At 45.3% G+C, this 27,262-nt stretch overlaps 1 protein-coding gene across 1 annotated transcript in view; it reads right to left on the minus strand.

Annotated features, from left to right (window-relative positions):
* Positions 1-27,262, minus strand: part of LOC102935007 (dynein axonemal heavy chain 5) — a 275,261-nt gene that overhangs the window by 53,713 nt on the left and 194,286 nt on the right. Inside the window, 7 exon segments of the mRNA XM_043540319.1 lie at positions 4,853-5,120; positions 12,403-12,567; positions 18,360-18,631; positions 19,368-19,746; positions 20,718-20,888; positions 25,483-25,665; positions 25,920-26,075. Of these exon segments, the coding sequence (XP_043396254.1) occupies positions 4,853-5,120; positions 12,403-12,567; positions 18,360-18,631; positions 19,368-19,746; positions 20,718-20,888; positions 25,483-25,665; positions 25,920-26,075 (1,594 nt within the window).

Consider the following 27,262-nt stretch of genomic DNA (forward strand, 5'->3'; position numbering starts at 1 on the left):
TTGCACCCTCAGCAAGTTTGCAGATGACACTAAACTGGGAGGAGTGGTAGATACACTGGAGGGTAGGGATAGGATACAGAGGGACCTAGACAAATTGGAGGATTGGGCCAAAAGAAATCTGATGAAGTTCAACCAGGACAAGTGCAGAGTCCTGCACTTAGGATGGAAGAATCCAATGCACCGCTACAGACTAGGGACCGAATGGCTCGGCAGCAGTTCTGCAGAAAAGGACCTAGGGTTTACAGTGGACGAGAAGCTGGATATGAGTCAACAGTGTGCCCTTGTTGCCAAGAAGGCCAATGGCATTTTGGGATGTGTAAGTAAGGGCATTGCCAGAAGATTGAGGGACGTGATTGTTCCCCTCTATTCGACATTGGTGAGGCCTCATCTGGAGTACTGTGTCCAGTTTTGGGCCCCACATTACAAGAAGGATGTGGAAAAATTGGAAAGAGTCCAGCGGAGGGCAACAAAAATGATTAGGAGACTGGAACACATGAGTTAGGAGGAGAGGCTGAGGGAACTGGGGATGTTTAGTCTGCGGAAGAGAAGAATGAGGGGGGATTTGATAGCTGCTTTCAACTACCTGAAAAGGGGTTCCAAAGAGGATGGCTCTAGACTGTTCTCAGTGGTAGCAGATGACACAACAAGGAGTAATGGTCTCAAGTTGCAGTGGGGGAGATTTAGGTTGGATATTAGGAAAAACTTTTTCACTAGGAGGGTGGTGAAACACTGGAATGCGTTACCTAGGGAGGTGGTGGAATCTCCTTCCTTAGATATTTTTAAGGTCAGGCTTGACAAAGCCCTGGCTGGGATGATTTAATTGGGGATCGGTCCTGCTTTGAGCAGGGGGTTGGACTAGATGAGCTCCTGAGGTCCCTTCCAACCCTGATATTCTATGATTCTATGAAAGGGCCAGAAATACTGTAGCATGAATTTTTAAAGGCAGGTTTCAAATACAGTGAAATAAATGGCCAAGTCCTAGACTGATAAAACTTGAAAACTTCCTTTCTATGACACAGAAAAAAACACCAGTGTCATCTGCCATGCTTTACAACTTTTCCAAAATATATTCTAAAGGTATTAAAAGAGAATCAAAAGAATCAAGACAAAATTATCAAACCACAGTATTTAACAGCACAGTGTGCAGGCAATCTGGGACAAGATCTGAACAACATTAAAACAGTTTACATTCTACTCAAAATTAAATCATTATCCATAACACATCTCTGAATATTGTTAAAATCAAATTGCAGACTGGCTACAACCTGTCTTATAAAAGAACGAGGATGTCATCTGAATACAGACAAATGCTCTAAAAAAGATGCAATATATTTAAAACAACAAAAAAGAACCTAAACCAGAAACTTGGGTAACTGCCCTTGTGAGTGAAAATATCTGGGATTACTCCATAAATCAAACCACGCTGTCTTTCAGACAGATCAGAAGCAAAGCACATTTAGAATTCTTACTAACTCACCAGAAAGTTAAATAGTGAAATAAGAGGCTTAAATGACTGAGGGATCAAATTTGACCTTGGATACATATTCTCAAGCTCCCACTGACTTCAATAATTGAAACAAGCTGCAACACCTACATATAAATGAAAGGCAAACTGTTGCACGGTGCTATGGTAGTTGAAAAAAAAGGCCTAGAGAATTGCAAGCATTGCAATCTAGCACTCAAAGAAGCCTAGGTTTGACAACAGCTTCCTACCACTGACAAGGTCTGGTCAGCTCCTTTCCCATCTTATCCCAGCAGCGGGCATTAGGCAAGTGGCTTCTTTAAAGGAAAACTAAGGGGTAAGCCTCTTGTGCACTCCCCTGAAAGATCCTTCCCTGTGCTAGCAAAATGCCGTTGGGTACCCACACATGGTTGACAAAACTCTACTCTGCTTCCTGCATGTCTCTCAATAGAGGACTGACTTCGTCCCTAAAACACCAAGAGCCAGACTGTAGTTGGCTGTTGCACATGTGTGCAAAGTGGAGAAAGCATAAATAGTCTTTCCTCAACCTTGCCTCCCTGTCTCCAGTGCAGAGATCAGCCACGGTTGCCATTCATGCACTCTCCTGAGCATAGGGACTGCCTGTTGTTAGTGCCCCTGTGATGCAATCCTCTCAGAGACAAAGCATGACCATGGCTTAAGAGAGGCTCATTCGAGTGATAAGCCTCTGCACTGCCTCCACACATACCTTGGTCTGAAAGGCAGAGTCTGGTCCTGAGTGAGAAGCTGAGGTTTGAAAAGGGATGTAATGCTGAAAAAATTCACCTTAGCAAATAGGCTGCAACAGGCAGCTCTCTCGAGATCTTCACTATAGCTTAATGACGTGTTTTCTGTTTTTTTAATAAAGCAATCTAGTGAAAAGCAGGAACTCAATAGCAACAGTGTAAGGAAAAGTCCTATAGGATTTCATATACTACATGCACACCTCTACACTTCATATTCTCTTAGCCACATGCAAATGAACCATGGAAACAAACTGATCTGCAAAACAAAACTAACATTAATCATTGTATATACACTGGGGAGGAAAACATCCATGTGACATATGATGTGATGATGCCAAAAGAATCCTCATTCTCAGTCTGATTCTCTATACACACTTTCAGTCTGATTCTCTATACACACATTCAGGAGACATTCACCTTCCCCAGCAGCTGCACTACTCCAGCTGTTCCTCTCTGCTCTTTCCCTTTGCTTGGTTAATTTGTGCCAGTGTCCTTTTCAGCACAAAGGAGGTTAGAGATAATGGAATTGCAAAGTACGGCAGTATGAAAAAATCTACACTAAAGCACAGGTTCTGGAAATAGGGGTGCTAGAGGTGTGGCAGCACTCCCTGGCTTGAAGTGATTTCCATTATATTTAGGGGTTACAGTTTTGTTCAATGGCTTTCAGCACCCACACTATACAAATTGTTCCAGCACCTATGCACCAAAGTAAAATTATATTAAAAGTTGCCAAATTTATGAGAAGCAAGAGAGTTAGCCTTCAATTTATTTATTACTTTGTGTTTTCTGAAGAAACAAAAGGATATTTTTGAGGGCAAAAAAAGGTGTGTGAAAATGGTAACTGTTGCCTTGAGACAAATATAAAGAAATCTGAGATTTGTTACAGAGTGCAATGTCACCAGTTATGGTAAGAAAACTCAGATTCAGTGACAAACATTAGCCCTTCAAATTTGCAAATTCTTGTGAAAATTCCTGTTTTGACATGTGAACATTTGTATATAAAAATCTCTTTCCATCTTTCAGCATAGATCAGTCCCTCATTCTTAGCAGAGAAAGACACACAGAAAAATGCATATTTAGGAATAATATCATCTCCTACAACAAACGTAGAGTGCTTCCTGTTAGTCAGGGTTGGGACCCAGAAGGGGGATCCTGGCTGATTCCTGCTGAGTTGACTCAGTCTGGCAGGTGTGGCTTCCACATAAGGAAGGGGCAAGTGACTCTTTGGGTAGATGAAACTTGGATCTATGGCAGGAAACCTCTGGTGACAGCCAAGCTTAGGAAGAAAGTTCACACTGAGGTTTATGATTTTATTCTTGTTATTATTTGAAATACCAGTACATCCAAACCCCAGGAACAGAAAAATTTGGATGAGATGCTGTGAGCCAGATTGACCCCTCTCAGATTATCTCTCTGGTGATGATCACCCCAAATTGTCTGTCCCCCCAAAAGGTAAAAGCCACTGGGGTCAACATGTGCCCCTGCAGCAGCTCTGGCCACTGGTCCTCCTGTGACACCCAGATTCCAGTCAGCACACTGGCTTTGGAGCCGTGCTTCCAAGGACTAACCCCAGCCACATCAGCTGCCACAGACCCTGGGTAGGATCTGCAGAAAAGTGAATGAGGCCTGGGGCTATGTTAACTTGTCAGTGTAATTTTTGTGGAGCTAGAGTGGGGGATAATGTCTGTCCTGCTAGCCCTTTCCTGTTGACCCTTCCCCCTGCCTGCCTGAATACAACCTCTTCCCACAGAAGACCCTGAACCACACAGAGCCTCTACAGGGTGTAAGGAGGGGAACAGTGTTGTGGATGGGTTGAAGCGCCCCTTCCAGGCAGAGAGGGAAGATCCATGGCTGCAGGAAACCTCCTTGCACGTGTCTATGTGGAAACACTCCGGCCCAATATGTGTAGTTTCAGTTCAGAGCAGGAAGGGGTTCTACCTTACCATAAAGATTTCTGTAAACAGGAACATAATTTTGTTCTCTAATGAAAACACCATTCTAAATCAGGAGGGTAAATTCTAATGAACGTAAATACCCTGGAAACTTAAATATCCCAGGACTAAATGGTGGTAAATACTTATGATCTGTGTTTCCAGCAAGATACTAAACTTGTTACAAGCCTCAAGTTCCACAGCCATCCATTCGTTGGAAAATATTTCATTATGAGAAACAGCATCTGTATATTATTGAAAATTCTGGCAGTCTTGGATGCCAAAAGTTAGGCGCCTAAATTTATTTTTAAGCATCTATGTACATAGCCTGATTGCAAAAGTGCTGAGCACCACAGCTCCTGTTGATATTCAAGCCACTTATTTAGGCTCCAAAATCTACACTTAGGCATCAATTTTTAGCACTAATTGCAGATTTTGGCCTAATATTCTTCACAATTTATTATATACTGAAACAACAAGATCGCCAATAGTCTGTGTTACAAAATGAACAATGAAAATCTTCACAAAAACAGTTTAATGCTTCATGCATAATGAAATTGATTCACACAGGGTTGCATTTAGTTAACTGAAGAACACGGAGAACTGAAGAACTGAAGAACAGGGAGAACTGAAGAACATAGAGCAGCATAGAGTAATCAGTAAAAGCAGCAACTGTCAGGATGATTTTTTTTTACCTTGAGGTGGTTCATTAGTAAATTTGATAGATGACTGCAAAAGATTAATAGGAAATTTTGAATGGACTTCTGTAGTAATCCACGTCCTGAAACCCTCGTTCATAGATTCTGTTGTTACGATGGTGTCCAATAATTCATTAAGGAAATCCAAGCCCAGGTGGCAGTTCTGCAGAAGGAGCCATCCTCCATCTTGCATACACTGATTTAATAAGCGCCTTGCATGGATCTCCTGGCCCTGACCCATTGAAATGGCACGACAAGGAGTATTCTGTAAGAAAAAAGTATCTTGTAATCTCTTAGGAATGATTATTAGTGTTGCTTATTATTTTTACAGCACCACAGGGGCTTATAGAACTTAACAGACAAAGAAATGAAATGTAAGGGGGCGATCCAGTCTGCTGCACTAAAGCTGACACCTCTGAAGATCTGGGTTCTGAACAGGCCCCTATCCTCTTCTCCTCCCGCACAAGCTAAGAGGAAACTATTTCTATGAACATGGTTGCAGCAGGATCCATGAAACACCCACCTTTGCTGCACTTCCCTTCCCCACAACTCTGTGGAAACCTTTCTGTGGTGCAACATGGATAGGGAAGGGTGGATTGGATGTAAACCAGCAGTTTTCTGCTGGATGCCCTGATACCAGTCAGCTCTGTGTTCTTGGGGAACCAGGGCGCAATATCCAGTCTGTCTGATTCATGAAGGGCACCCCCACCCCAGTCTTCTGCTTGAACCAAAGCCGACAGAAGAAAGACTTACAGAAAGCAATGAAAAGGCGGTGGGAGACACACCTAAACCCCTCCTGACAAGGGTGACAAGATTAAGGCAACTCCCCTAGCCTCATTTGCATCAAAGATGGGACAGGGAGGCATCTCTATTAGCATACAGAATGGAGAACAGAGATTCCAAGGCAAGAACCACACTGAACTCTGGGACCAGAAAAGCAGGGACACACTGCATCATGGGGGATCTCTGCTCCAGATGTTAGTGAACCCACACCTGCACACACCCAGCTCAGCAGTCATCAGACTAATTCTAGTAATGAACCCTTGATTGATATCCAAAATACTGAAGCTGCCTAATTGCATTGTGAGCTCCCTTGAAGGAACACCACCCCTGAATGATCAGTTCCTATTGTCTAGCCTAAAGAAAACAGTTTACCCATAAACAAATCAAGTGTTCTCCCTTGAACCATTGTTGTTTCCCTACAAAAAACTCCTATGCACACTCAAGTAAGTGCTCTGATGCCTGAATTCAAACTCTGCATCAGTTCCACTGGCACTTCATCTTCTCCTGACTGATCGTGCTGGGGGCTCTGCCTGTAACCAGCACTCAGGACCCTGAGCTACCACCATCACCTGGGAACCCCGACCAGTTCACGCTTCATGGAGTGGTGAGACCCCAGCTCTCTCTCTCTCTCTCTGTTTTCTTTTCTATCTCAGGTATAACTTTTTAACAGTGACTTGTTTGATCAGTTTTTGTAATCTTTAATAATGTAACTGTTATGTCTGTTTCGGCTCTCCTTGTGTGGTTATTCAAGAAATAACTTTTATGGTTAAGCTGGTTGCTTCCCTCCCTCTCTCTCTCTGAACTTTTCTCTTTAGTGTTTCTGGCTTCCCTATTTACTCCGCAGCAACGCTCCTCTTACCTAAGCTAAAGATCCCTGTAGTGCCCAAAACTACGGTGGGGTTTGCTCATCAAGTGGGTTACTACCAGAACAATTGTAATATGAAAGTGGGGATAGTGCTGAACCTGGGACATATGAGGGTGGCAGCTTGGAAGTGCTGCTTGGCCCAGCTTATTGAGTCCAGGGACATATAAGGGGTCAGCTTGAGAGTGCTGATTGACCCAGTCCACTCAGACTTGCTGTGTTAGTGTGTGTGTGTCTGTTCATCTGATTCTGGGGCTAGAGAAACCCAGCCCTGGGGAACATAGGTCCTGCAGGACAGCTCCATTGGGAGGGGACTTGCAGAAGGGAGAAGTAGAGCTCCATATAAAAACACAAGGGACACAAGCAGTACATTAACAGAATTACAGAACCCCCTCCCCTCAGAAGAATAACCCAAATAAAAGAGCGTACCCCAAAGTAATGGGCAAATCTGGTAACAGCTCCCCCACCCCTCCAGTTAAAGTACCACACATTACTGTGAGCAGGGTGTGTAGTAGCTTATTGTTTTCCCCTTCTGACACTCTGTACTTCAAAACAGCATCCTGGAACCCCCATATTCACCACTGTGATTTAATTATATGTTTTGTACAAAGTATGCCTTGTGAGCTATCATTTAAAAAGTCTTGATGTGTTGAACATTAATATCTTGTTGAATTGTAGGTTCTATCATTGTATGATAACTTAGGAAGTATTGCTATATGTTTGTTACTGAAATATGTGCTAGGTGGGAAATGCCCACAGCTAGCCTTTCAGTGGCAACAAAGGAGTAACTAATACTGACAAGACAGATTTACATCAGGACCTGCCAGACGTGTTGATGGCTCATCAAAAAGAATCCCACTCTCTCAGAGAGGGTATGTACACAATGGAGGCTACCTCCCCCCCACGTCACAGCAAAGATCTTTCTAGCACCTGGAGAGAAAGTATAAATGAGGGTCAAGGACATCACCTCTTAGCCTCTCTCCTCCCCCATCTCAATACCTGGAAGATTGTTTGGAAGACAAACACTTTGAACTAGGGAGATTGGTCCCAGGCTGAGAAGGGAATTCAGCCTGTGCATTAAGAACTGTAAAGTGCCTGGAACATCCAGTGAGCTAAGAAAAGCTGTTTGATTCAAATCTTGCTCAGTCTGTTAAAGTTAGACTGTGATTCTATTTCTTATGTAACCAACTTTGACCTCTGTACCTAACACTTATAATCACTTAAAATCTATCTTTATGTAGTTAATAAACTTATTTTAATGTTTTGTCCTTACCAGTGAGTTTGTCTAAAGTGGTTGGGGAATCTGCTCAGATTACAAAGGCTGGTGCATGTCCACTTTCCTGTCACGAAGTGGTGAACTAATTAATGAGCTTGCACTGTTCAAGAGAAGGTCTTGAGCAGTGTAAGACAGGACATCACTGGGGTGCAAGACTTGGAGGCTGGGGTCTCCCTGCATACAATTCATGAGTGGCTTAGAGAGCATTCATGCAATTCAGCTGGACATATGCCTCTACATGTTGATGGCTGCTTGATCACAGCACCTGGAGGGGTTTGCTGTTTGTCACTAGCAAAGCACTGTGAGAGACAGCCCAGGCTGCAAAGTTTAAAGGGAATCATTGGTCTTGCAGTCTAGGTTGTACCCTAAGGGTATATCACACCCCTTTATGCTGTGGAAAATCTTCAGGAGGTGTGATGGATTTGGAGCAGCTCTGTAGTGATTTATGAATACTGTATGTTGATCTGGTTATTGGGATGTTTACTGTATGACAGTATGGATTTAGTTTAATCAGGAGCTATCTGGGGAAAAAATGTAGGAAAGGAAAGTGTGGCTCAAGATAAGAAGTGAAGCTCTGTGCATGGATGTCCTTGCCACCAGCAGAGCCCCAGGATTTATGGGGGCCAAACCCCCTGCCGCTAATGTGGGAGCAACCCTGCTGCCCTGAGGCAATCAGAAAGAACCTCTGCAAGTGAAATCTTGTGGAGTTTTACTCCTGGGGGAATTCTGCGCCACTGAGTGTGTGCAGAATTCATGACCCCCACAGATTTCTCTGCTTCCCTGCAGAAAAATGACTTCTGACAGGGAAACAAAGCGAAGCTGCAAGAGCAGTCACGCACCACTCCCTAGCTGCACAGGTACATCATTTCAGGAACCCGGAGCAGCCAGTGGAGAGGTAAATCACCACAAGGCTGGAGACACCCCAGCCAGTGGCTCCCAACCTGAGATGGGCTCAGCTGCTAGTCCCAGCTGGGCTGGAGGCAGAAGACGGGACTTCCTCTACCCCTGAAAGGAGTGGCTGGGGCTGGGTCAGACCCACCCCCAGAAACCTCCCCCAGCTGCAGGAAGCTCAGCATCCTCCCATGCTTCCTGCCCCCACCGCTCCTCAGCTGCAGGGGAGGGCTCACTGTACGGGGAGCTGCTCCCCCATCTGCCCAACCCCCGTGCATCTGGACCTCCCATACCCAGGCACCCCACCAAGTCTCACCCCATACACCCAGAACCCCCCTAGCCCTCCATACCTGAACCCCACCTCATTGAACCTCAACCCCTGCATCTGGATACCCCTGCCCCTAGACCTCCTGCCTCCAGACCCTCACTCCTGCACCCAAACCACCCCCCACTGAGCTCCCTGCACTCAAACGCACACCCTGAGCCCCACCTCCCTGCATCCCCCCTGAACCCTCCACACCCAAACCCTCATCCTACTGACCCCCAATTAGCTGCACCCAGACCCCCACCCCACCAAGCCCCAGTCCTCCAGCACCCAGACCCCCCTGCAGAGACTCCCACACCAGAGCCCTCCGCTGAGCCCCAACCACTTTCACCTGGAAGCCCCGGCAGAGTCCCATTGCCCCTGCACCTGGAACTGCCCCGACGAGCCTCTGTGCATCCAGCTCCCCCCAACATCTAGACCCCCCACTGAGGTGCCTGCCCCCAGGTTGTCCCACACAGAATCCTCTCACCCCACACCTGGATCCCACCACACCGAGCCCATCCACACTTATATCCTGCCAGGTTGAGCCTGCCTGCCCCACACCTGGTGCACCTGGCACAGAGAGGCAGGGCCCCAGGGTGTTTCTGGGGCAGGCCCAGGCCTTGTGTTGTGTCAGGGTTGAGTGCGTATCCCTGGCATAGGGAGGCTGCAGGATGATCTCTCACCTTCGTGTAGCCAGGAGGGTTAGACTGATTAATCTCTCGTCTTCCTCTAAGTGGCTACAGCAGAGACTGAGGCTAGGTCGGCACTACAGACCTATGTCGGTATAACTACATGTGAAAAATCCACACCCCTGAGTGACATTGGTATACCAATCTTAACCCCCTATGTAGACAGCGCTATGTCAACAGGAGAGCTGCTCCGATGCACCATTTTAAGTGTAGACCTGCCATTACTGGCAGCAAGGGAGGATGGAATGAGGCTATTATTGGCAAAACAGTAGGCCATGGAATCACAAGTATCACGAAGGCAGCCGAGAGTACTGAAAAAATCAATTTCTGGACAACACCTGCAAGACCCCCCTTGTGACAATCAGGGTCCAGACAGGGGAGAACAGGGGGCTTGAACCCCAAAGAATAAGCAGTTGAATCAACTGATTGTATACCATGTGTGCTATAAAAATATGCTGAGCAAGGTCTTTAATGAAAGCTTGTAATGTTCTAAACTTAGTGGTCATTATGAGATATGTAGACAGGCTGTGGTTATGAATTTATGTATTTGTGTATATGGACAACTGTGCTCATAATCTGTGGTGCAGTTCCACCTCACCCCTCAGGGTGGAGGACAGACAGGCAGGGAGGGGCTGCCTCCACAACCAGTTGAGACTAGCTACACGCACCTAGCACTGTACCACCCAGGAAAAGACAAATGATGGGCCATTCGAGTTACTGGAAAGACACTGAGACATCCCAGCTAGAATTTCCCCAACTAAGAGTCACCATGTCTGAAGGAAAAAAAATTGTGAACCCTTTTAAAATGGAAGGGGTTTGAAACAAAAGGCATCCAGAAACTGAAGGACAGTGACTTGGTGGTTGCTGTCCATGAAACACTGGATCCTCCCTCTGCCTAAGGGGTATGCTAGGAAACGGTTCAAAAGCAACAGGTAGAAGAGGGAATGTATTAGAAAAGGGATTTTATCTAATATGGAAGTGAAACACCTCAGAATGCACATTTATGTTTATTTTCTGTGTAACTTGTATAAGTTTCCTTTCCCTTACTATTTCATCTTTGAATCTGTGGCTTTTCTATTACATAAACCTTTTGTTTATTTCTACCCCAAGCAGGTCTCTGGTGTGCAAACTGAGTGGAGCTTGTATCTGGGAGGCTGGTTTCACACCTCCAGGGGCTGTGAACCAGAGGGGAAAAGTCCGAGTGTCTTGTAGTTAATAGCATGGGGAGGATGGATTTGGAGAGACTCAGGACTGGACGGCCTGTTAGTGTCATCCTGCAGGGAGTAACTAGGCTGGTGGAAGCCAGGGTGAAACCTTGTGCTTGGGGGCAGGATACTGGTGTCAGGGGTCTGGACCAAAGCTGCACAGGATAAAGAAACTGAGCAGGAGGTGGCAGAACCCCTTTCTGGTCTGGATGATTCCCAAAATGTCACACCGCATCAGATCACAGTAAGGATCTTTTACACTCCAAGGAAGAGCGTCTTCTGATCCCTGGGGACAAGAAGGGTAGCTTGAAGATCCACACTAAAAGGTTTGGGTTTTATTTTGCTTTTAATTTTGAGATTGTCTCTTTCAAGTTACCCCTTCAAATGCACTGCTTCCAACAAAGATACAGACCTAGTCCCTGTCTCAGGGGTGTCTTCACAACCTCTATTTAAAAATAAAAAATTGGAGCTATATGGAGCTATGCCATATCCCCCAGCTCACTCCAACTGCCTCCCTTCCACACCCAGTGATTGTGAGTTAGCTTCCTAGACCGTAAATTCTCTGGGATGGGGATCATGCCCAGAGTAATCCAACTTGTGTTCCTAAAGTTAGACCCTTAAATCTGTATCTTATTTAAGCACCTAAATAACAGTGGCCTGAATTTCAAAGGTGCTAAGCACCCAGAGGTTCGAATGAAGCTAATGGGATCTATGGATGCTCAGCACTTTGAATATCAGGCCACTCTTACCCAATTTTTATAACATTATGCATCTTTATTTGAAAATTTTGGCCAGAGTCTCACATACATCCTCATAGGCAGGCAGCATAATGGGGATCCATTATTCAGGTGAAAATTTCTTCTCGGTAAATTCACGTTTATATCTACATTTTGAACCATAAATACAAGGGACCACAACCCTTTCCAATGATGCTGTGCTGTTGGTAAGCAATTTTTCATGTATCTACCATGCAAATGTATTGAATGTTATGGTCTCCAGTTTCCTTTTGTCTTTCATCATTCACTGCAGTCACTGACACAAATGAATTGGGAACTATGGCGTGTGTATGTACAGTTCTAGTTAAGAAAGGTGGGTCTGGTTCCCCAAAACCCCTCCACATCAGGACATCGGCCAGGCTTCCGAGGAACATTTTCACAAATCTGTTCACCTGATGGATTAATTAAACATTGTTCTATTTCCAACTGTAACTGCCATCAGTTCACAGAACAAACAAAAGATAACAATATACACCATCAGCACTGCTTTTTTGTTACAACTAGATACCTCATGGTGATCTCTGGCACAGAAACAGCTGTCTCTTTGTACAAACTGACTGGGAAAAGTAGAACAGACCCAAAATCCATTTCCTAAGAACACAGGCATGAACCAAAGTGTGCTCATATGAATGCATGTGAAAAGTGACAAAAAAGGGTGAGCTCACTGCAAATCAACATTCAATTTCTAATTCAACAAAATATTCATCAATAATTTTTACCACTGTTCATGCAGCTCCACTAAATACGATTTAAGATACCTTTGATTTTGCAAGACGCTCTATATTTTCAGTGGGATCAGATCCCATAGATAAAAAGCAAGTCAAGGGTGTTCGACAGTCACTTTCAGTCCACATTGCTTCCATATCAAGAATAAATCCTTCTGCATATTTCACACCGAGAGATTCTGCAATGTAGTGCCGAGCCTGCAACAAACATTTCCAAATACATATTAAATAATCTTACTTGTATACCATTACCCACATCAATGTGTGTCACACAAACCCAATGTCTACTACCATGGAAACTGAGGAACCATTCACAGATAGCCCTGGTGGACTGGATGGAGGAGCTAGATCTAAGTTTAATTTTCAGTTTAACTTAAACCCAAGTTACAAATATTATAGCTTTAAATAGAAAATTTCTTACCTGATGCTGTCCTTTCTGGGACTGACCTATTCCCAGTCCAAGACATGTGGGCAGCACCTCTCCTGTAAATACTGGAAGCAGCTCAGATTTTATCCATAAGGCTCTGGGCCTTGCCCATACCCTTTCTGCCCTCATTTCACATGAGTACTTCCAAAGCTAACTTGAAAGAGTAAATTTTGACTGGGATATAAAACATAACCTTTTGGACAATAATGCCTCTTCAAGTGTACTAACTATATATATGAATCTTGAAGAGTCCCATTAAAGAAGCACCCGGAAGGACTTATCTTGGGTGTGAGTGGGCTGACAGGGAACTAAATTTTTCATTACAGATCATGACCTCTCCCCCAGTCCAAGATATGTGACTTAGTGAGCACATTAGGCAGACTCTGAACCGTTTTAGAACTGGTTTATCCACAGCTGTTGTGACAATGTTCCTCCTCTGCCTTGGTGGGTCCTGCGCTTATTGGCAGATTTGCTTGCCTCAGAGATTCACAGCAGCCCTCAGTTTGGCCACTTTTGCTAGTGGCTCAAACCTGCCGTCCACTCAGCTAATCTCATCACTGGCCAGCATAGGGGAAACATAGAACAACCCCTGCAGTCTCTGTGTCCCACCTAGTGGGTCAGGGACAGACCAGATCCCTTTCCAATTTAGACCTTCCCTTCTGGTGTTTCTCACAGACCAGGTGAACTCCTCCTGTGTCCGATCAGGAGTTGGGAGGATAGGGGGGGAACACGGGCCCACCCTCTACACTGGGTTCCAGACCAGGGCCTGTGGATAGCAGCTGCCTACAATATTCCCTGTATTAGCTGTGTGACAGCTACAACTCCCTGGGCTACTTCTCCATGGCCCTCTCCCAGCACCTTCTTTATCCTCACTGCAGGATCTTCCTCCCGAAGCCTGATCAAGCTTGACCTCTTCAGTCCTCCAGCAGCACACCTTCTCACTCTCTACTCCTTGCGCACTCCCCTACTAACTGATGGGAGGTCCTTTTTAAACCAGGTGTCTAGATTAGCCTGCCTGCCATAATTGATTCTAGAAAGTTCTTAATTGGCTCCAGGTGTCTTGATTAGCGTGCCTGTCTTAATTGGTTCTAGCAGGTTCCTGATTGCTCTAGGGCATCCCCTGCTCTGGTCACTCAGGAAACAGAAAACTGTTTATCCAGTGGCCAGTATATTTGCCTTCTACCAAACTCCTGTACACTGTTCCGGGCCGCACCATCTTCGACAACCTGTATCTGGTCCGGGACCTTTTGGAACTCGGGTGTAGGGACGGTCTGTCGTTCGCCCTCCTGTCCCTGGATCAGGAGAAGGCGTTCGACAGGGTGGATCACGGGTATCTTCTGGGCACTCTGCGAGCGTTTGGCTTGGGTCCCCAGTTTGTGGGTTTTCTCCAGGTGCTGTACGCCTCCGCAGAGTGTCTGGTCAGACTCAACTGGACCCTGACCGAACCGGTCAGCTTCGGGCGAGGAGTACGGCAGGGGTGCCCCCTCTCGGGCCAGCTGTACGCTCTGGCGATCGAGCCCTTCCTCTGTCTCCTCCGCAGGAGGTTGACGGGGTTGGCGCTACGGGAGCCGGAGCTGCGGCTGGTCCTGTCGGCATATGCCGACGATGTACTCCTCGTGGTCCAGGACCCGGGCGACTTGGCGTGGGTGGAGGCTTGCCAGGCTGTGTACTTGGCAGCCTCCTCCGCCTGGGTCAACTGGGTCAAGAGCTCTGGCTTGGTGGTAGGGGGCTGGCGGCAGGCGAGCTCCCTCCCACCCACGCTTCAAGCCATCTGGTGGGGCGCGGGTCCGCTGCTCTATCTCGGCGTTTACCTTTCCGCCACGCATCCGTCTCCGCCGGAGAACTGGCAAGGTTTAGAGGGCAGGGTGGTAGAGCGGCTTCGGAGGTGGACGGGACTGCTCCGGTGTCTGTCCTTTCGAGGGCGGGCACTGGTGCTCAACCAACTAGTCCTGTCCATGCTCTGGTACCGGCTCAACACCCTGGTCTCGGCCCCGGATTTCCTGGCCAACCTCCGGAAATTGATTCTGGAGTTCTTCTGGTCAGGACTGCACTGGGTCTCTGCAGGGGTTCTCCATCTGCCCCTGGAGGAGGGAGGGCAGGGCCTGAAGTGTCTCCGCACTCAGGTTCATGTCTTCTGCCTCCAGGCCCTGCAGAGGCTCCTTTATGGTGCAGGTTGTCCGGCGTGGAGCATATTGGCGCACGCCTTCCTGCGCCGCCTCTGAGGGCTCCGATATGACCGGCAGCTCCTTTATCTCCATCCGAGGGGTCTTCCGCGAGACCTCTCCGGGCTGCCGGTCTTCTACCAGGACCTCCTCCGGACCTGGAAACTGTTTGCAGCGACCAGGTCCGTGGCGGCCTCCGTGGGGGAAGATCTCCTCGCGGAGCCCCTGCTACACAACCCCTACCTCCGTGTGCAGGCGGCGGAGTCCCCCTCGGTGCGCCAGAGGTTGGTCCTGGCAGAAGTCACCAAAGTCGGAGACCTCCTGGACTACGACCGGGGAGACTGGCTGGATCCCCTGACGCTCGCTCAGCGCATGGGGCTCTCCAGACCTCGTACCGCCCTGCGCGTACTTCAGGAGGGGAGGGCCGCTTTGCCGCCTGCTGCTCGGGTTTACCTCGACCGGGTCCTGCGAGAGGGCGCGCCCCGCCCACCCTCCACCCCAGGCCCTCCGGACCTTTTCATCGGGCCCCTGCCCCGTGGACCCGACCAACCCCCCCGCCCCTTCACCGTGAGCCAGCTGCACGAGCTGCAGCCGGTCCGGTTCCAGACCGCGCCAAAACAACATCTCTACACGCTCGTGCTCCACACACTTCATGTCCTCACCCTCGCGTCCCGCCCTGACACAAAGTGGCGGGACCTCCTGCCACCTCTAGAGGGTGAGGAGCCCCGGTGGGCCAGCCTCTATTCCACCTTAGTCCCGAGGCCCGCCGGGGCTATCAGTTGGCGGCTCCTTCACGGGGCCGTGAGCACAGGCGTGTACTTGGCGCGGTTCACCCCAATGCCAGACACCTGCCCCTTTTGCGGCGTGAGGGAAACCCTGGCGCACGTCTACCTGGAGTGCGCCAGGTTGCAGCCCCTATTCCGGCTCCTCACCAATATTTTGTTAAGGTTTTGGTTGCACTTTTCCCCTCACCTTCTTATCTACGCACTCCCTGTCCGTGGCCCCACTAAGTCGCGAGACCTCCTGGTCAACCTCCTCCTGGCCCTGGCTAAAGTGGCCATCTATAACACCAGGGTGAGGAGGTTGGCCGATGGAGTCTCCTGCGACTGCGGGGCCTATTTCCGATCCTCCGTCCGTTCACGCCTCCGGGCAGAGTTCCTCTGGGCGGCGTCCACAGACTCCCTTGACGCCTTTGAGGAGCGGTGGGCGCTGTCCGGGGTTCTCTGCTCGGTGTCCCCGTCCGGTTCCCTTCTTTTGACCCTTTGACCGCACTCCCATCCCTGTTCTTCATTAGTTGCCCCCCGTAATTACTTGGATTCCAGGTCCTGTGGATCTCCCCTTTAGGCTGCAGGGGGGATCCTTTAGCAGTGGGCGAGCTTTGCCCGCCCACTTCCTGGATCCCAATAGGACCAAACTCCTGTACCCCACTGGTCTGGGTCTGTCACACTGTATAGACTTTGGTGATGCAGCTTATCCAGCTGGCAATGGGAGATTTAGAAACTTTCAGACCCCAGAATATAGGGAGAAAGGAAGTGAATAGAGGTATTTTTTCTTAACTGTTTGGTTCCACTAAGGTATATTTTAACTGTTCGTTTCACATCTAGCATGTGCCGTGCTCTTCCTTTCAAAGGAAGAATGCTCTTCTATGATACATGGAATAAAGAGTTTGTCTTTGTAACGAAAGTTTCTGCAGTATGCAAAAGGGCCTTGTCTTCATGGAAGAGGCAATGATGGTCATCCCTTCTAAGAGTGGAAATTCTATAACATCTTCTTGCTGACTTGATTACAGCCTGGACCCCTCATCTCTACTCTGTCATTGGCCAGGAAATGGAGAGAAACACTCCTGAGGGTTCCCAAATCCTCCTCATGGAAGGAAGGAGATTTGGAAAGAATGCAAGACTCCTTGCCAAGTGGTTCAGTTGCACACTTGAGAATGCAAGAGGGAACTGTGGACCTTTTTTTCTGGTGGACTGGGCCAGGGGATTTACCCCACAAAGAATCCCTGATCAGTGAGGACAGAACCACCTGCTAGGTTTCAAATGCTGAAGAGGATGGATACACCATCCAGACTCAGAGTTTCTTCTCCTGGCAGAATGAGGGTCCATGGGCTGGGAGTAATTGCGGTATATAGAGAGTCCCTTCTCAGGCTCCTCCTACACCTAAGCTGCCTAACTCCATAAGAAGGGTTCCAGGTTGTGGATCAGTGGCAGAGATAGGTGTCTCCCTGCAGCCTGGACTTAGATGCCTATCTCTAAAAGTGGGACAGAGGTTAGGACACACTTCACTTGTTGGCATCTCCCATTGGATAGCTTAGATTGCTCCCCATCTAGTATGCTGGCTTTTGTGGATTGCATTATTGGGCGCTTATCTCTCCCCATTCCTTGTACAGGGAACCTAGGCTCCTAACTCAGGCTTTGTGGATCACAATGTTGTTCCTGTGATTTTCTAGGTGCCTAAAAGTTTGGCATTGCAATGCTGAGTGCCAAAATGTCTAACTCCTTTTGTGCATCTAGGCCTGGGGTATACAGATATTATGGTGGAGCAATCACTAGATCATAAGCACCGATTCTGTGCATGCTCCTTTGTGCTCACATCCATCAGCCACCCACCGACCAACTGTTCGGTGGGCTCTGCCAATCAGCTCCACCCCATCCTGCCCCGGCGCCTCCCGCCCACTGCCAATTAGCTGTTCAGCAGCTGCTGGGTGTATCGGGAGGAGTGGGGGAGGGGCATGGAGGAGCCTCGGGGGGGGGGGTGGAGTGGGTGTGGGGCCTTGGGGGAAAACGTGGAGTGCTGGGTGTCCTCTAGATGAAGAAGGGGCGCTACTCCACAATTTACCTGTAAGAGTTGGAATAATGATAGATGAGATAGGAGAAGTGAGATGCTCCTCTTTAGTCTGGCTACAGGCATAGAATTTGGAGTGAGAGTGGAAGGGACGTGATTAGAGCTGTACAAATAACAGATTTATGAGTTTGCTGGCAATTAAAAAAAAAAGAAAATTGTTTTGTGTCGACCTGTTCCATATTTGCAATGTGCCTTTCAGAGATTCAAACTGAACTGTTCTCTTTCCACTGCTTAAGTGAAGAAATGAGACTGTGTCTTCTTATGTGAAGAACCACAAAAGCTGTACAAATTTCAGGACCATACTGTATAGCTGTGCCACTGTGTAATCCTTCCTGGCACATAAAGCAATATAATAGCTCTAACAAATTAATTAACATATTACATATTCCTTTTTAATTTGTTATAACCAGCTATGTAAAAAGTATCCATAAAATATTTCCAAACCTTCAGAACGGGCAATTGGATTTCTACCATATATTTTGGTGCAAAACCAAAGAAACTTGTATCAATAATGCTCGCTTATGGCTTATACCGTACATTAAATCTCTCCTTCTCACCTGAGCAATGGTATGATCAGGACACCAGCTCCGGATAAGGAGCAGTTTACGGAATGTATCCAGTAAACTGTCATACCCATCAGGAAGAGGGGCCTCTTCAGGTGCTTCTTTATCAAACCAGGATTTCCAGGCCTTTTCATTCCTTGTAACTTGCCCCAGAAGCTGATTAAAAGGGTACAGATTAGATAACTGTACAAGATTGAGCCATGTCATGTCAAGCATCCACTTCTTTGGTTTTGCTTGTACAGAGTTCAGATCCAAACTTGCACCTCCTGCAAGATGAAAAGCATTGTGAAGAAAGCATACATTATTTAAGCCAAAAATTATGAGTCAGCAAAGTACTTAACTCTTAGTAGTAACAATCTTATGGAATTTGCAAACAGAAATTTGGACTCCCAAAACTGCATTGCAAAACTTCATTAATTCAGAAGGATTGTTTATAACCCAAAGTCCATAAAATGGAAGGGAGAAAAGGTGGTCTTGTATTAACACGCAGGAGGAGTCAAGAGATCTAGGCTCTTAGGGCATGACTCTGAAGTGCACAATGCCTCCTGAGGGGTAGAAGTTAAAGGTTCTCAGCAGACCACAGGGCTGTTATCTTAATTTCTCTGTTATTCATTTTCCTCATCTGCAAAGTGGGAATAATTGCCTACCAAATAGGGTGCTGCATGAAAGCCCCCAGAGCGGAAGGAGAGAGGATCCGAGGACAATCTCATCCTCCTTCATCTAGGCCAGAAAACCTGGCCTAGAATGAGGAAGCACACGATGCATCCTTGTCAAGGGCATCACAATGCTTATGCTCTTCTTGCATGCCAGAAGGCACAGTAGCTGTTTGCACCACCACCCCACCAAGGCCGATAGCTTAATGCCACCACCATGGAATCCTTAACTAATGGATCCTGAGATCCTTGGATGGAAGGCACAAAATACTGGTAGTATAAATATTGCCAAGTGCTGGTTTGACAGCTCATGGATATATTTAAATAGGAACATATTACAAGAAACTACCTTTGATGAGTGTCTGAAACTCATTGTGAGAAATTTTCTTGGCTTGCAAGTCAATCTTCAGTGCCATGAGCAATGTGAAGAGGAACTTGTGATTTTCATACAGCCCTCGCACAGTGTACTTGTATACTTCATAGGTGAGATGCTCAATTATGTTGGCTACTCGTTTGGCTGTGATCTGAGATTTCAATGATTTTTCCACCGATAGATCAAAAATGCCAAGGAATTGCCGTAAGGATGTTTGGTACATTACATTTACCAAGCTCATTTCCACAATTAGGAAATAAAGGATGCTGCCACGACAAGCAACTGGACGATATTCTTCACGTGCGGTGTTGATTTTCACCTCTGTCTCTGCTGCAACATTTAACTTTTCACTCACCTTAAAATACATTGAAAGACCATGTAGATTATGTTGTGTCACTTGCGATTTATACAGCAAAGATAGAAAGGAAGGTATTGATTAAGAAGATAACAGTATTTTTATTTAAATTTGACTTTTTATTGTAAGAGCTTCTGGGCAGGCACTGTGTCTTCATATGTGTTTACACAACCACAAGCACAGTGTGCTTTGATACGGCTTGGGCCCACTAGGCATTATTTTATTAAAATGTGCCCCGCCAGAGTTGTATTTTCTGTAGAGAACGCAAGGCAGGCTTGCAGAGGGCTCCCTGTGCTGCTGTGAGGCTGCTGACACCTGATCCCTGCAGCTGTGAGTGGGAGGCTGTGACCCTAGCTTGGCAGAGCAGAGACTCCCCAAGCGATATAAGAAGAGGCTGAGGAGGAGCCCCCAGCCACAGGGGAGGCCACCCCAACTGCTGAAGGATCCTGCCGTAGACTTGTGCTTCTCTTCCTCCCCGTTCCAGTCCCGGCTGGGGGGTCTCTGCTCTGCCCTGCCAGGACCACAGCCTTCCCCACTCACCCCCACCCAACACACCTTATGCTTCCAGAAATCGTGTGTCAGCAACCCTGGGGGCGGTGCAGGAAGCCCTCTGCAGCTCAGCTCTTATAGGAGCGAGTGAGCCCGTCCTGGGCTCCCTGCACTCTGCTACAGGGCTGGTGACACCCAATCCCTGGAGACACAAGGTGCTGCGGCGGGAAGGAGAGAGGCTATACTTGTGCCAACTTTTATCAATTGATGTTTTTCCCCAGATTTCAGTGTATTTGTTGAAACTGGTGTTTACTGATCTTTAGCCATTAAAATTGATTCCTGCCAGGCCTAATTAGATTATTTATTTGTTATACAGTCAGATATTAGGTAGTATTATAAACTGTGGAACAACAGCAAAGAGGCAAGTCTGTTCAGACAATATTTAAATAACAAAATATATCCCCAATTTATTCAAAAGTCACCTCTTCTGCAGTTATTTTAGTGATTCTTAGGACTTCTATCAGAGATTCATCTTCAACCAGAGATCCTTCTGTGCTGGTTAGACGGAAGAGAAGACTGTCTTCAAGATCCTGCATTTTCCTCTTGTTAGATGTCACTTCTTCCATCAGCTTGACTCTTTCTGCCTCCAGTTCCTACAGAAGAAAATATTAGAATCTTTAAAGTTTATTCAAAGGAGAGACGACTTATACCCATGCAGAAAATGCATGATTTCATGTATGGCAGAAAGAACGGGAATTTTTCTACTGTTTCTCTAAGACACAAAAATGTATGTAAAATGGGATGTATGCACATACTGTATTAATCTGAGTAATGGAGCATATGGATTAATGAAATAGTAGGTTGAGTATCAGGAAAACTTCCTGACAGTAACGTTATGAAGCTGTAGTAAAAGACACATTGTTTTGGATAGTTAAAATTAGACTGGACAGAGGACTGGAAAATGTAATGCAGGGACTAATCTTGCATAGGCGGGGGAACTGGATAGATGACCTTTTCCATTTCTAACTTCTATTATTCTTTGGTTTAGCAAAGTAACAATTTTCTCTCAGCTTATAAAGCAAGAGATGCTCTAGTGGCGAACATTTGTACAGTGTGACATTTCTATAATATTTCTACAAGAAAGATGGACAACAGAGCAGATCTTCAGCCCATTCAATCTCATTTGTGCTGCTTCAGTGGCATAATACAGACCCAAAGACGGCGTAACTGGCCACCTCTGGAGTCCCTTTGCATAAATGGAGTGTTGGTGTATGGCCATGAAGGGCCTCTGGGCCCAGCTGCTGGAAGACCCTCTTGACCCATCCTCTGCAGGGAGGATGCTTTGCCTCTCCTGAACTTTCAGTTTATTTAGCCTTAAAGATTAAACCTTTTATTGTAAAATTGGTATTTTTAAACAAATTATTGGTTTATCTCTATCCATAACTCCTGACAATCTATTTTCATTCATTTCAATATGTCGTGTTACTGAAACAATGGAACTGCTGTTCTGAATGTCAAGGGGTAAGGGATTCTCCCCAAATTCTTCCCAAACACTGGAAATCTTTCACTTTGGAAAACTGTCATCTGTTGCTTTTCATTCATACCATATAGCCATGATACCTTAGAAAGTTACAAATAACTGAATCATAAGTAAAGGGAGTGGCTCAAGCATGCATTTCATCTTGACTTTAAATTCTCCCCATTTTCCCCTCAACCTTTCATACCAATACAGCAGAGGGCAGAGGTTAGCTCTAAAATGTGAATTATGGGGTAGGGCCCTGTGACAGGGCTTGTAACCCTTTGCTCCCTTCTTCCTGCACAAATGGCTCTAACACCTCCAGTTTGTAACCACCACCGCTGTACATTTTATTTGTGTTATATCAAGCATCACCCCCTTACGGTCCCATGCAGCAATTCTATTTACAGTGGCATATGATCATCATCCCCTTTTGCCAGAGAGAAGAGAGGGAAGAGATCTCCCCCTGCAGAGGTCTCCCTTTACCTGGGCCAGGCCAGGCTGGGCCTCCCCATCCATCACTTCCTTCCTGTGCTCTTTTTAAAACACTTGCCTGTTAATGGACGATTTAGCTCATTAACTTCCTAAACCCACTCTTGCCTAGTAACCAGGCACCCCCTGACCAATTAGGCCTTCTCCAGGGGAACCTAATTGCTGCCAGTAGTGCCCAGAGTACTGGCTCAAGCTCCATCTCTCAGCACTCTGTCACAGGCACTCTGTCATACTTCAGCAGAGTCTTTGAGCATGTATTTATCTTTAAATATACCTTTAAATTCAATTTAATACAGTTTTCATTCCATATTTAATACTTTAATGTATATCTTCAAAAAATGGTTAAACAATTTTTCCCCCTTTGCCCCTCAATGCTAGGCTTCTGCCTGCGGAGAATTTTTATGGCTGCATTTATAATATCAGAAAATAGCAGTTTAGAACAGAAGTAGTGACAGCACCTTCACTATCATGGTGCAACAGGGTTCTTCTATCATTATCATCACGCAAGTGGTTTCAGCAACACCTTTTTAAGATGAGAAGAACACACCCTCCACTGGTTATACGTTTTATTGATTCCTGTAACAGCCCTTAAGAATGTCAGGGCTCTTTCTTTCATTTTTAATCTGTTGTTGAAGGTCAGTAGTTGTGTACTTGCCTTCCTGATTATAACAGGAGGCCTGCTTTTCAGTTTCTCTGATACAATTTACAATTTATCATTATCAGAGAGAGCTCCCTTGGTTTTGAGTTTCTGTGGCAGAACGTTAATCTTTTCTTGAGAGAAGAGGGACAGGTACCTTAAATATTTTATCTCTGCTAAAAGGGGAGAGGTTTAATAAATGTTCATCATTTCACAATTGCATCCTAAAGCAGTAGATAGTGCTAATTCTAAACAGATATTCTGCAGCCCTAGTTAGCAAGGCATTGACTGCTAAACTTTCCAGTAAGCAGTCAATTAAACCATGAAGTGGCAGGGCAGAGATGAATAGAAAAGGTCTAAGAAGGAAAGAAATGAAGCTGCAGAACTTCACAGGGTTGATGTGAGGGAGTAAGGCTCTGCAAAACACTAGCAATAGGATTTTCAAAGCACTCAGCACTGACCTAACTCTGTTCCCAATTAAATCAACAGGAGTTTCAAAGGGCACAGTCAGACCACAGCTGAGCACTTTTGAAAATCCCATGTTAGATTTCCTCAAACACTAGAGACAGGCCTGGGTTCACAAAATTGATTTAAGTTCAGCAGCCCTTTTGCATGTAATAAACTCAATTTTTAAACATTCTGATTTATGAAAATCTTTTTCTCGTTGAACAGGAAGTCTGTGTTACATATCAGGGAACAAGGAACTGCCTCAAAACCAGGCTGGTTCAAGTGGATGCTTTCATGTATGGAATATATGTTACTCTACATCTTTATTTTTATTAGCATTTTCTCTCTCCTCAGCTCCTTCCCCGCACCATTCTCTCCTATGTGAGAGTAAGCCCAATAAAACTTACACTTTCATTCAATTTTTTGTACTCACAGTCTTTGAGTTGGTTCAGAGTTATGCAAAACAAGTGTGACACAGAGACCCATTGATTCTTCACTATTCTGTCAGCAACTCTTGTCAGCTCACTACACCTAACACACTGTTGTCATGATATACAACCAAAAGTTGGCATGTAATATGCCACTGGAAAAAAATAGCTTACTGATCATTAATATTCTTACATGATGTATGTACAAGGTATGTACTAAGTGTTATAGACCCGTGCTATTATTATGTTCTTAAAATGTGTTTGTCTAGGGCAGACTGGGCTTATGCATTGCTTGCCAGAGGAATGTGTATTTCTTTATCTGACCAGCCTGGTCGTGAGGCAAACACAATGAAGGCATATTTACATAAAAGGTAAACAAAGTCATCAACCTACCAAGTCAAGATAGCCCCTTGTGAGGGGCTGAACCTCAAATGATAAGTAATTGAAACAACCGATTGTATACATTATTACTGTTTTATACAAGTGCATCAAGTAAGGTCCATTTGAAAAGCCATTGACACACTGGTGATTAGTATCATTGTAAAACATATGCATTAACACTATATGAGAAATTATGAATACTCACTGATACTATGCTTTAAAGTCTGTGACCACGAAGGGAGAAACAGGTTTTCTCCCAGATCGGAGGGAAGGCAGCTTTCTACCCGTCTCCAATTAAATTAAGCCAGGTGTGACCAAAAACAATGGAAGCCCAATTTACATACAAATCAGCAGGGGAATGGGAAGTCCACAGGAAGGAAAGAATAGCATGAGATCATCCAAAGCCCAGGGACAATACAGTGAGTTTGGGAAGATATAAGGGGAGAGAAGCTTCTTGGCATCCATCACTAGACAGACACTAGGGGCCAGAGCTTTTGCAAGCTGAGAAAAATGGGGCCTTCAACCAAGGGGTTGAAGTCTTTGGGGTCTGACTATAAATGAAAAATCTGCTTAAGCAAAGATCTTTCACCTAGGAAGACAAGGGAAACCAGCACTGTGTACGTCTGTGGAAGGTCTTGACTAAGAGAAAGTCAGCCATGGCTGGGAAGAAAAAGATTGGTAAGAAAACTACCTTGTGCAAAAACTGTAACTTTTAAAGTTAGGTCTTAAGCACTAGAAAGAGTATTTTTACTTTTGTTGGTTTGTAACCCATTGTACCTACAATCCTTTCTACTTGGTATCACTTAACCTATGTCCTTTTGTTAATAAATTTGTTTTACTTTTATTCAAAATCAACCTCGTGTTGTATTTGAATTGAAGTGATTGTTAACCTGTACTTTTGTCCCTTTAAAGGAGCAATGAAACTTATTGTTTCTTTGAGTGTTCCAGGAGGGAGCTGGACACTTCAGGGCAGACAGTTTGGGGAAAAATTGGGACTGGGAGTGTGTTGGGGGTCACGCTGCAAGCAGTAACCAAGGTTGGTGGAAACCACTGCGGAGCTGGTGTGTTGTAGGCAAGCTCCTAGGATCAGAACACTGAACCAGGGCTGCACATCACACAGACACTCAGGGAACCATGCGGTTGTCTGCTGGCTGTTGGTGTCCAGGCTGTGAGTCAAAGCAGCAGAGCATCTAAGGCACCTGGAGTTACAGGGCAGGTGATGACACAACTTCTCACTGTTCTGGGCTGCACCCTGAATTGTGACAAGTCAACTCAAATTGCAAATATCAAGTAAGCCTTCTTTTTATACAAGTTCAAATGTTGCTAACCCAAAGATCAACATTTACCTGTTTTTCAGTGAGAATGACATGGCCAAGGAGCTGATCTTCCAAGCCTTTCATGGTAACAGTAAAATCAATCACAGCCGTTTTTGCACTGATTTCTGGAGTATAGGCAGGATTAGCCAATTTAGTTGTTATATAAAGGGTAAATCCCTTCATTACATCTACCTCCTTGTCACCTACTTTTACCTGAAAATAAAATATAAATATATTTTTCATTTTTTAACAGCTCACTTTCCAACAACAGTTGTTTCTTCCGATGAAAGATGATCCCCTCTTAAAAAAAATCAGAACAATTCGGATAAATTATTTACTTAAATAAGTGATTGCTGTCTGCTTGTCTAAACATTTCAAAGGTGTAATCACTATGGTGTCTAGTCACCAGCCGATATCAGGTATCTATGACACTGTCCTTTTATTTTCATGTTCAAAATTCATCTTACTTTATGAGTTGAGCCAGATTTTATGAAATTTTTTTCCAAAATGTTATCCAGAGCAGGGTCGAGTTCTTCTCCAACATCTTCTATTAACAAAGGTCTTCCTAGGGAAAGGCAGTCTTCTAGGTGACTCCTGAAGTATTTGTGGTTCAGAGACGTAACCTATGGAGATTTGCTTATAATAAAATCCAGTTTTGCTCTATACAGTGATCAACATAAAACCAATCAGAATTTTTTAAACATTCAGTTCACAGTGAGAGATCCATATATATCACCACAATTTTTGGGCCTACTCCTGCTCCCATTTAAATTAATAGAAGTTTTGCCGTTGACTTGAATGGGAGGAGGATCTGTCTCTTTGCTTTTCCTCATTGTTATCTATTTTATTTGCTTGCTTTACCTGGCTCCCATCACTGCAGTGCCTGACTACCTCATAAACATTAATGACTTTATCCTCACAACACCCATGTGAGGCAGAGAAGTGTTACAGTGGATGATCGACAGGGGGCAGCTATTGTGAGGTACTGAATGCCTCCTGAGAGGTGTTGAGAACCTTCAGTTGTCATTGACTTCAACAGGAGCTCAGCGCTTCACGAGATCAAATCCCTTCCCAAATCTTTGAATATCAAATGGTCTGATCATGATTTATTTATAATTCTTAAATTGCGTGCAAGTCTTTTTCAGTCTTTGGATGAAAATAGAACAGTGTTCCTCATCAGCCTGGTAAATTGTGTTTTTTCAGATGACACTAAGATACACACACAATTAAAATGAAGAAAGCCCTTGCCCAGAAGACATAGATTCATAGAAAAGTAGGACTAGAAGGGACCTCGATAAGTCATCTAGTCCAGTCCCCTGCAGTGAGGCAGGACTAAGTATTATCTAGCATCTCTATGTATACCTTTTCAATTAAAATGTTAAGAAATATAGTACACAGATATAATTAGATAAATATAAAACATAATTGAAAAGATTACAACTATAGCTGTTCACACTTTTAGCCTTGTTAAAACTGAAGTATGTATAAAACCACCATAATAGCACTATACCCATAGCTTCTGTCAAATTAGGTTGATGGATGAGAAGAAATTTATTGAGAAATAAGATAAACACAACAACCACACAGGAAATGAAGATGTTCCAGATATGATGCTATGACCTAAACCCTCACTCTTCCGAGGATCTGGCCTAACCCTTTTCACCCCTTGACTCCCAGCTTGAAGGCCAACCTTACATAGGGAGGTTTGGTGTATGGTCCAGAACCCCTAGACCAATGTCTGTTGAGTAGTCCCACTCCTAGAAATTATAAACACAGCTAAAACCATGTAAAAAAAACTAAAATGTAAAAA

This window comes from Chelonia mydas, chromosome 2 (genome assembly GCF_015237465.2).
Source record: "Chelonia mydas isolate rCheMyd1 chromosome 2, rCheMyd1.pri.v2, whole genome shotgun sequence".
NCBI lineage: Eukaryota > Metazoa > Chordata > Testudines > Cheloniidae > Chelonia > Chelonia mydas.